At 48.6% G+C, this 11,071-nt stretch overlaps 1 protein-coding gene across 19 annotated transcripts in view; it reads right to left on the bottom strand.

Annotated features, from left to right (window-relative positions):
- GRAMD1B (GRAM domain containing 1B) overlaps window positions 1-11,066 on the bottom strand; it is a 161,351-nt gene extending 150,285 nt beyond the window's left edge. For 17 of the 19 annotated variants that reach the window (XR_003900274.1, XR_003900275.1, XM_029915179.1 and 14 more), the window contains exon 1: window positions 10,693-11,066. Coding sequence is in view for 17 of the 19 variants with exons in the window: in XM_029915179.1 (XP_029771039.1) it covers window positions 10,693-11,066 (374 nt within the window). In the remaining 2 variants the exon portion in view is untranslated. Of the gene's footprint in view, window positions 1-970; window positions 1,219-10,341; window positions 10,426-10,692 lie in introns of those variants that run through there. The other 2 variants (XM_029915194.1, XM_029915180.1) reach the window with 2 other exon arrangements.
- Window positions 11,067-11,071: the final 5 nt, after the last annotated feature.

An 11,071-nucleotide genomic window follows, 5' to 3' on the forward strand; every position in this document is an offset into this window, starting at 1 on the left:
AACTTTGAGTCAGTCTTCATGCCACAAAATAGACAATGTCATGTGCTGTTGGGGACTGTTTACCAGGTACCAGCCCTGCTCTAACCACTGGAGACATGTTAGTAGGCAGGGCCCCTGCTCTCAGGAACCAACGTCACATTCTTGTGGTTTAGCAGGAGGGATGCAGAGAAAAGAGACGGAGCCAGCAACGGAGACCAAAAAGATAAATAAATAAAATAAGGTAATTTCAAAAGTCAAAGGTGTTACAAATATGATAAAAGTGAGAAGTGAGGAGTCTCAAGAAAGCAAAAAGAATAAATAAATATGTTGTTAAAGTCACATCAATAACAAAGTGGCAGAGTTTGGATGCAAGTTCATGAAGATCACCAGAGAGCCTACGACTTTACCAACTGGGTTGTACTGAGTGACCAGTGTGGCCATTAACACAGCAAGTGCTCACAGAACGAATGGCTGGCTGAATGTGAATGCGTAAAATCAGAAAGGTCCCTCGGTTATTTTTAATTTGGAAGGGAGTTCAGAAGAAGATTCTAGCGAATTCTTTTTTGATTTTAATTCATCGTAATGAATCTACAGCTCGTCATAATGGAAACGTATATTATAGTTGAACCAAATATTTTTCCTTTCGTTCTGTATCTCCATCTTCTGTGACAAAACAGACTTAAATGTTTGCTTTCTTATTCTCCTAAAAATTAAATACAGCGCTTAACACAGTATGTATTCAAAACAATATTCATCGTTGAGATGTCAATGGGAATACAACATATCACAATCCTCTTACTAATATAACACTAAGTGCTCATAAATTATTCAGATATAACAAGTTAAAATATTTTCAAAATACAAGAATTACATATCCCTGCTTCTACAAATTCAGTCTCACAGATGATGGAATAACCACTGCAGAGAACACATAAACATCCATCGTAACTCGCAAATGCCTCAGGTCTCAAAGACTGTCTTTAAATCTTACCTTGACTCTTTCTTATAAGATCTTCTCATTTTCCTAAAAGTTCTCAGTCTGCATCTTCTTCCTAGCACCAAAAGCATCTTCTCTCCTAATTACACCTCATGTCAAAGAATGTCACTCATTTCAAACTCAGAAGACAATCCATTCGTTTATAGCTCTCCACGGGGCCTCAGGCCTGTACTGATAGAGCTGAAATCAAAGATTCATGAAGCCACAGCACGGGAAATTCAGCACCAGACAAGACAGGCGCAACATCCCCTTGGCTGGTTCCTTGTCCCCCGCTCCCACCCCTGCCCCGCCCTATCCCATGAGAAGGGGGATGGGGTCCAGAATTGTACCAGCAAATACTGAGACCACACATACTGCGCGTTGGCTGAGCACACGCAGCCCTCACCACCCTCTGGACCACCAGGTTTTTCCAGAGCTGCCAACCCCAAATGACGCAGCAAAGGTGCCACAGTGAGAAACAACCACAAGCCCCAGGGCCTGCCCTTCAGATCAGATAAGCTTGGCAACGATATGAAAATGACACCAATATGCAAACACTCCTTTCCCTTCAGTTTACAGGGATGAGAAATACAAAAAGTCATCAGAACGTGAGCACCCACTGTGCACCAGGCACTTTAAGGGACATGCCACCTTAATTATTTCATCTTCAAACCAACCTACAAGGTAGGGCATCATGATGCCCTATTAGGATTTTTTTTTTAATGTCTATTTATTTTTGAGAGACAGATAGATCACAAGCAGGGGAGGGGCAGAGAGAAAGAGGGACACACAGAATCCAAAGCAGGCTCCAGGCTCTGAGCTATCAGCACAGAGCCCAACGTGGGGCTCAAACTTGGGAATGGCGAAATCATGGCCTGAGCCGAAGTCAGACGCTTAACCAACTGGGCCACCCAGGCGCCCCCATGATGCCCTATTTATGTAGGAGGAAATTAGTGATGCAAAGCAAGAAAACTTGCTCCAGGCTGGGGTTTTACTCTACAGAAGCAGGCTGGAAATTGCTACTGGAGTAAAAGGGAAACACAGCCACTGGGAAGGCATCCGCACTAGTGAGGAACAGTGTCATTCTGGACAGTTATCGACAGTATTTTGCAGATGAACGGCCTTGGAAGAGGCAGAAACACATTCTATTAATCAGCCATCCCTGGTCATTCTCAAATTCACAATCTGTAGCCACCTGTGACTGTGAACGCTCCATCACTCAGCCACAGCTGGGTTTACCCTAGACTCATCTAGAACAGGGCAGGCCAAGCAAGTCTCTACGTCTCCCTGAGGTGGATGGATCTAACTCACCTGCCGACCAAAAGACAAGTATCATATTCAATAAACAAATCAAAATCTTGCTGAGAAGAGCTGAATCACCATCTTATGGCCAAGGACTATCTCACCTGCCCTAGGAACAGCCCATGTTAAAAAATATACAATATTTGTTACATATTAAATACACAATATATTTATTTCTAAAGGTCTGTTTGTTTACTCATTCATTCATTCATTCATTCATTCATTCATTCTCTGATCCCTATCCACTTCACCTGGATGAGTATGTCTGGGGTTATCTGCATGATGTCAACTGTTGATTACGAACCCTCTGAGGACACTATTGAGCAGATTAAGACCATGAAAATGATTTCCAAACAGCACCTGTCACCCAAAGGGGCCCTAAGCTAGAAGGCTACTGGGGACAGATGCTCTAGGACTCTAGATGCTCCATGGCTATGAGGAATAAGGTCAGGAAAAGGCCCAGATAAGAATCCAAAATGCCGAACTTGGGAATCCTCTGCATCAAAGGTCTGAGAAACAAAACAGAACTCTTGTTTCCTCTGCTCATCCTCCACGAGAGAAAACCAAAAGGAAGTTTGGTAGTCCTGTGTTCCACAGAAAGACCCAGAGAGAAGGGACCGGGTTACCCCAAGCCCCTGACTGGGATTCCCAGTCAGCTTAGCACACGCCATCTTTGCGTCTTATGGGAACTGAATGAACTAGGTAGGCCCTATGGGGACAGTAAGTTGCTTCTGCTCGCCTAAGACACAATGTCCATCCAACTCCGTTTATGAAGGAAGGTCTTCTGATAGAGAGGATGTCCTTCACAATAATATCTGGCCAGTTACCATGAGGACCAAAGGCAACCGTTACTGCTGCCCTCCCCATGGATACACCTGCCACATTTCTAGATTTCACATGTATTTGTATGCATTACATAGACTGCCAAATAGATGCTCCATAAAAACTTACAGTTGAGGGGCACTGGATGGCTCAGTTGGTTAAGCATCTGACTCTAGCTCAGGTCATGTTCTCACTGTTCTGGAGTTTGAGCCCCGTGTCAGGTTTGCTGCCGTCAGACTATTAGCACAGGGCTCGCTCTGATCTTCTGTCACCCTCCCTCTGCCCCTCCCGTACTTGCTCTCCCCTCCCCAAAACAACAACAACAAAAACATATAGTTGAACAAATGAATACGCAGGCAATAAATAAACTAGACTAAATTCTTAAGGAGAGAGGCCAGCATAAGCTCAGTGGCCAGCACAGAGGCGCCAGTCTATAAGGGTATGTGGAATTCGGATAATCCTCACCATGGCTGCCTGAAGATCTCATGTGTCCTGCAGCAGAGGTAAAAACCCAGCCACGGCTTTTTTTCTTTTTAATGTTCATTTATTTATTTTTGAGAGAGAGAGAGAGAGAGAGAGAGAGAAGAGTAGCACAAGCAGGGGAGAGGTTGAGAGAGAGGTAGATGCGGAATCCAAAGCAGACTCCAGGCTTGGAGCTGTCAGCATAGAGCCTGAAGTGGGGTCGAACTCACAGACTTCGAGATGATGCCCTGAGCCAAAATGGACAGACACTCAACCGACTGAGCCATCCAGGCGCCCCCAGCCACAGTTTTTCACAGGAGCTGCTGCTTTAACGAGAGAGAGGCGTGCTGAAACAGCAGCTTGTAAGGTTTGGTACCTGTTCTCCATTCCCTGCAGATTTTAATCACCCACACTGTCAGCACACGTATATAAACCTCAGTAGAACATTAGGTATGTACACATACTGTACCATATAGAGAAAGGCCTGAATTGAAAAGTGACATCACCACCTCCTTTTGAGTCAGGAATCCATCATTACTTAGCCATATGGATGTGGGCACGTTCAGGGTTTCCATTTCTGTAAGGGTCAAGTGGACACCGTCATCGCCACTGCCCCATATGATGCAGGAGCAAAGGAAGCAATGGGGATCCCCATGCCCTAAGCATATGACTGGAGGCCTGGTGTGTGCCAGGCACTACGATGTGTGCTGAGGCAAATGCAGAGAGTAATTACACGCTGTCCTGCCTTCCTGGAGCCCCCGGCCTGGCAGACCACTTTGAAAAGGATAAAGCGCTGCCCAGATTGACTGCTTATGATAAACTATGTTCGCTAGCACGGATTTCCCTTGCGTCCACGCGGGCACGGTGCTCGGCTGCTCTGCCTGCAAGCTCCAGTGGCAAGTGTCGGTGTCCCCTCTCTCCTCTGGACACCCCCTCCCTGGGCTCCCGGGCCAGTTCAGACTCCGCACTCTGTTGCCCTCAACACGTGGCATTCAGAGCCTGTCTCTGACGCTGTGGCTACACTGCATGAAGCAGGGCCATGTCTCCTGGGGGCCCCCTGGCTCCTGGCTTCCACCAAGTGCCAACGTGAAAACACCAGCACAACTGCCCACACTGCCAACAGCAGCAGAGACAGACCCTGTTCGATGCCACCGGCTCCCCAGGTCTCCAAAATGTCAGAGCAACCGGTGCATCTGCATGCCAGAATGCCTGCACCCAAATAAATGAAGCCCTGCCGTCCATGGCGGGGCGGCTCCCACGTTCGGCCCCACGGGGGCAGCCCCATGCACCTCTTTCTCGCTTCAGAGCTGAGTAGTAGACATTACTGTCACAACTCCTGATTTCTCAATTTTAGAAAACGGACCAAATCTCTTGTGGTGATGTCCTCAAGCAATTTGTTTTAAAATTTTTCTTTAATGTTTAGTTTTGAGAGAGAGTGCATGTGCAGAGGTGGAGGGGCAGAGAGAGAAGTAAACACAGAATCTGAAGCAGACTCTGCTCTGTCAGTACAGAGCCTGACATGGGGCTTGAACCCATGGACCGTGAGATCGTGACCTGAGCCAAAGTCAGAACGTTTAACTGACTGAGCCACCCAGGTGCCCCTAAGCAACTTGGTTTTTTTTAAATGTTTTTATTTATTTTTGAGAGAGAGAGAGACAGCATGAACAGAGGAGGATCAGAGAGAGGGAGACACAGAATCCGGGCTCTGAGATGTCAGCACAGAGCCTGACATGGGGCTCAAACCCATGAACCTCGAGATCATGACCTGGGCCTAAGCCGGACGCTCAACCAACTGAGCCACTCAGGTGCCCCTAAGCAACTTGCTTTTAAATAAATAGGGATGAATGTGGCATTGTTAATCTGTTTACTGTCTCTCTACCTTCTCTAGGATCCAAGCTCTGCTCTAAGGGCAGAAACGATTTTGTTCACTACGGTTTCTGGTGTCTAGAATAGCTCCTGGAACGTGACATGTGGTGGATAAATATTTAGTGGATTAGCTGCAGGGGGAGGGGAGAGGGTGTAAAAAGGAAGGACACATGTATTCCCAAATCCTTCTCTCCTCCAGGAGGAACAACTGTTGCCCTGACCTGGAATCAGAAGGCCAGGAAAAGTACCGTTCCCATAGCAACCACAGCTCCCAAAATCAAAACATCCTTCAGAGCTGCCACAGGTTGTTGGTGGGAAAAGGGTTACTCCTATTTGCAGACCATACCTGGGCCCGGGGTCAACCATTGGCCAAAATATTGCTTCCAATATATTCCTGCTTCCTGGAGCCTCATTTTGGGAAAGGTCAGCCATTCTCCATCTAAATATGCCGAATTGGACTTTGGATAGTCTCTGGTCCCGGGCACCTACAGTCTGATAGAAGACACACCCACAAAGAAAGAAATGGTCGGAGGAAACCAACGGGCTTAAAGCAAACAAGCCATTATGTAATAATGGAGACTGACAAAAGATGGCATATGAGGGGGCAATTTTTCGGCTTCAGGACGACTTCTTGCTTTGCAAAATGATTCACGCTAGGTTTCCATGAAAATCTAATTTCTGTAGAATCCTTCATCCATCTGATTATTTACTCGTTCCCTAAACACCAATTTACTGAGCTCCTGCGATGTTCATGCAAAGAGCTCAGCAGGCGCTGACAAAAACAAACACTGAATAAAACCAACTCTGCCCTCACTGCTTATGATCCAGTAAAGGATGGAACGTGACCAGAGAATCATAATTGAGGAACAGCATCACAAATCAGGAACATGTAAGAAACACTAGAGTCTGGACATGGCTCCTGGAGGAGAGACCCAAAGGAGGAGAAGGGCAGGCTGGCAAGGTGGGTCGGAGCAACAAAAGGGGAATCCCAGCTGAAGGATCAGTGTCTGGGGAGACCTGGAAATACAGAGAGCATCCCACTCGGGGCACGGAGCAGTCTCTCTGGCTTGAGGCAGGTCCTGGAAGCTGCAGCAGCCAAGGAAACAGGAGGGGAGCAGAAGTGAGGTCATGAAGACCACTCCGGCTGCTGAATTAAAGGACAGGGCTTCTCTGCTGGCTGGTCCGTTGAAGGACTAGTTAGGACACCTGAAGATGGTGGCCTGGAGGGGTGCCTGGGTGGCTCAGTCAGTTAAGCATCCAGCTTTGGCTTAGGTCATGATCTCATGGTTCATGGGTTCGAGCCCCGCGTCGGGCTCTGTGCTGACAGCTAGCTCAGAGCCTGGCGCCTGTCTTCAGATTCTGTGTCTCCTTCTCTCTGACCCTCCCCTGCTCACACTGTCTCTCTCTGTCTCTCAAAAATAAATTAAAAAAAAAATTTTTTTAATTAAAAAAAAAAGATGGTGGCCTGGGAAGGAGGAACAGTGGTGGAATCGGGAAGACAGACTTGAAGAGAATACTCTCTCCCAGGGTATCAAAGCCTTGAGAAGGTGACAAATACCAATCCCCAATGCAAGGGACCAAGAGACAGGAGACAGGCTGGGGGGAAAGAGGTACAGTTCGAGTGCGTCCAACAGCTTAGTTCTGAAGGACATCCCCATGGTAATGTCCATTAGTCACTTGGAGGTATGAGCCCGGGGCTCAAGGGAGAAAGGAGGTCTGAGATGGTGTAAGTCATCATCATATAGAAATAGATAAAGGTAGAGTGGAGAATGTAGCCCAAGGATAGGGTGTAGATTGAGGAGAAGGAGGAGGAAAGGGAGGGAGAAGGTAAAAGGAGAGGGAGAAATAAGAAGCCTAGAGTCAGAATTTTAAGCAGACAGGATGCTGAAGAGACAGACAAGAGCAGCACACAAGCTGTAAAAGTTCATTTTCGGCACAGCACCTATCAGTAGGTCTGAAGAGTGACATCTCCTGATCAAACACTAACCAGAGGAGCATATTCAGGGGCCCAACTCAAAAGCAAACTTTTACTAATAATCACATTCGTGTAACTCTTCAGATTCATCAACTTAAAGAGGCTTACAAGATGCAGGAGAAACATAGACTTTCCATTTTACAGATAAGAAAGACACCGAGACCCAGAGAAGCTGAGGAAGGAGTGCAGGACCACACAGTGAGAAAAGGAGCCGAACCTCGGCCAACACCCCATGCTGCTGGGGATGGTCCCCTGGACTAGCACTAGGGTGGTCCTCCTAGAAGAAACCATCAACAGACCAGGGCTGCCCACACTTCCTGGGTTCACTGATAAAGATGTGGTTCCATCCCACGCAAAATGGGCTCCCCAGACATGCGCTGGGCCGAACACTTAGTCGCTTGGTCCATGTGCGAAGTTTACCATGTACCAGAGTCCTCTCTGCCGCTGACCAACTTCATGGCCTGGGCCATGAAGTTCAAAGGTCTATTTGCTCAAAGTTGAAATGACCATGCGAATCCCCTGGAGCGTGAAGACTAGATTCTCCAGGAGAGATGCAGAGACAGAACTGTAGGTACCAACAGGTATCCACCGAATACAACACAGGGTCCCTATTAGGGTCTCTCACATTGGAGGGGAGGGTCTCTACTAAGACCTCTCACGCTGGAGGGGAAAAAGCTGACAAAAGGCAATGAACTACTTTCATTCAAGATTTGCTCCTAAAGCTGACTCAGTGGGTAGAACACTCACTGGACTCTTGATCTTGGCGTCATGAGTTGGGGTCGTGAATTCAAGCCCTACATTGCGTACAGAGATTACTTAAATAAATAAATAAATACATAAAATGTAAGCTCTCACAAAATTTGCCTCACTTTCCTCTACTCTATGGAAAAGTCAGCAGGATGAAGTACCAGATAGACAGAATTGTTCTGCTCAGGCCCACAAAAAACCCTGGGACAAAACTCTACATCTGCACTTGAAAGGATAACCCGGCACCCGGGCAGCCCAGTCAGTTAAACTGACTTAGGCTCAGGTCGTCATCTCATGGTTGAGGGTTCAAGCCCTACATTGGGCTCCATGCTGGTGCTGCCACTGCGGAGCCTCTTAGGGTTCTCTCTCTCTCTCTCTCTCTCTCTCAAAATAAATAAATAGGACTCAAAAAGAAAAGAAAAGATAACCACTTCCATTCAATGCAGACAGAAAAGAGACCCTGGAAAGCTTAGCATAACCTCACTGATTCCTCAGCATCGCCTCAAAGACACAAGGTTTACCGTGCTTTTCTTTCCCCCTGAAGTTTATTAGTATTTTAATTATTTTAGCAATCTCTTCACCCAATGTGGTGCTTGAACCCAACACCCTGAGATCAAGAACGGCAGGCTAGGAGGGGTATGAGTGTTGTCAGTTAGGTGCCAACTTCAGTTCAGGTCATGATCTCACGATTTGTGAGTTCGAGCCTCTCATTGGGCTCTGTGCTGACAGGTCAGAGCCTGGAGCCTGCTTCAGATTCTGTGTCTCCCTCTCTCTCTGTCCCTCCCCTCCTTGCTCTCTTTCTCTCTCACTCTCAAAAATAAACATTAAAAAAAAAATGAACGACAGGTTCTTCCAACTGAGCCAGCCTGGTACCCCCATCCTGCTTTTTTGACCTTTGTCCATACTGTTCCCCTCTTCTCATCTCATGCCCCTGACCTCATACTTTCCCTGCTGTTTTCTACTACCTATCTGTAGTTTGACTCTCCCTTCCAGAAATCTTTGTCTCCCAACGATTCCATCTCAACAGGAGTGAAATTCCTATGTCTTAACTGCTGTTACGAATTTCCACCCATTCTCCTTCTGCAAGTCAGCATCCCCTCTTTCTACTCAGCCCTTCCTCCTGGCCCTCCAGGACCCCATCAATATTAGCTGGTACCAGCCTGAGCTCAGAACATTCAATAAATATTTATTGAAGTGAATGAAGCTGACTAGGCCAGGAGCAGAAGTCCTGGGGAAGGTGGTCAATTCTTCAGCTGCCCCACACAAGGGCACAAACCTCTGTCTGTTAAGAGACAGGGCACTGAGGGCACTCAAAATCGGCAGCTCTTGATTTCAGGTCAGGTCATGACCCCACCGCCGTGGTATTGAACCCCACCTTGGGCTCTGATGAAGGCACTGGGCCTGCTTGGATTCTCTCCCTCTCTGCCCCTCCCCTGCTCATGCTTTCTCTCAAAATAAATAAACATTTAAAAGAAGAGCTCAGAGGGGTGCCTAGGTGGCTCAGTCGTTAAGCCTCTGACTTCAGCTCAGGTCATGATCTTATGTTCCTGGGTTGGAGCCCCTCATCAACTCTGTGCTGACAGTTCAGAGCTGGGAGCCTGCTTCAGATTCTGTGTCTCTGTATCAAAAATAAATAAAACATTAAAAAAAGAATAAAAGAGCTCAGAGACAGGGTCCTAGAGTCTAAAGGTGAGCAGAGTCCATGCTATCAATGAGCCAGTGAGGATCACCCACCCACACACTCCACCAGGCAACGGCCTTGGCCCCAGCACACCTCCTAGCCAAGGCTGTCTCCAGCCGCCGCCCTATGGTTTTCTACACCAGGTGATGGAAAAAGGGAACTTGTCCCATTACTCAAATGCCTCACTAACCCAGGCAAGAAGTAGCTAGCCCAAACCAGCGTGGTGGAGGGCAGGTCTAGACCCCTAAAGACTCTCTGTTGTGGGAAATGGTACTCACTCAACACGAATACGCCAGCTCGTCCTCTACCCTTGTGGGCCAGGACACGCAAAGCTGGCGTGGCCAAATTAAAATAATAAAAATGTAAATAGAGTTCAGAAACACAAGTGTAAGTGGAGGCGCCACCTGACCTCTCTCACCTTCTGCTACTTCCTTGTGTTAAATGGGTACAAGAGTAGGACCTAACTCCGTTTTTGTGAGGATTCAGCTTGGAGATACACGGTGCTCACCTTAGCGACCTGCACAAAAGGGTTCAACAGACGCGCGCGCTGCCATGGGTTTTATTATTCATTTGGCTCTGAGGATGGAACGAGATGGAATGCGGCGGGAAGGCCCACTTCGATGTAGGACACAGGAGAAAAGTGGCAGGCCCCCAGCCCCGATGTGGGGAAGGAGGGCGACACGCATGAAGAATCGAAGGACCACCAGCCCCTGAGCGGGGCGCAGCAGTGCTTGAGCCCCTTCTGGCGAGCCTGCCCCACCCCACACCAATCGCCTCCGCGAGGATTCGGCCTGGACGCCCACGCCCCCACCCCCCGGGGGAAGGGAAGGAGGAGGAGGGGAGACGCTGGCAGGCAGGCAGGGGTTCGGCGCGGAGACGTACCTGCTTTCGCTGCACTCCTTCCGCTCCCTCACCCTGAGCCACTTGCGGAGGAGAAAGCGCTTTCGGCGCGGGGAAGCGCTGGGTGTGGAGCAGTTGGACCACGGGGTGTCCTCGTCGCTGGAGGGCGTGATCTCGATGGACGGCAGCTGCAGGAACTCCTTGCCGGGGGCCAAGACGCCGGGCAGGTCCCGGGCCAGCCCGGCCTCCAAGCTCTGCTCCCGCACGTTCTTCATGCGGCGCATCTTGAAGCGCCGGCGGCGGAGCGTGGGGGTCGACGAGCTGGACCAGAGCGGGCTGCCCTCGGGCGCGCCCTGAGGCTCGGGCACCTGCAGGGCGGGCGGATGCCGGCTCTCCAGCATGTTGGCCGCCGGCATGGGGG

The sequence above is a fragment of the Suricata suricatta genome, chromosome 11 (assembly GCF_006229205.1).
Source record: "Suricata suricatta isolate VVHF042 chromosome 11, meerkat_22Aug2017_6uvM2_HiC, whole genome shotgun sequence".
Classification (NCBI taxonomy): Eukaryota; Metazoa; Chordata; class Mammalia; order Carnivora; family Herpestidae; genus Suricata; species Suricata suricatta.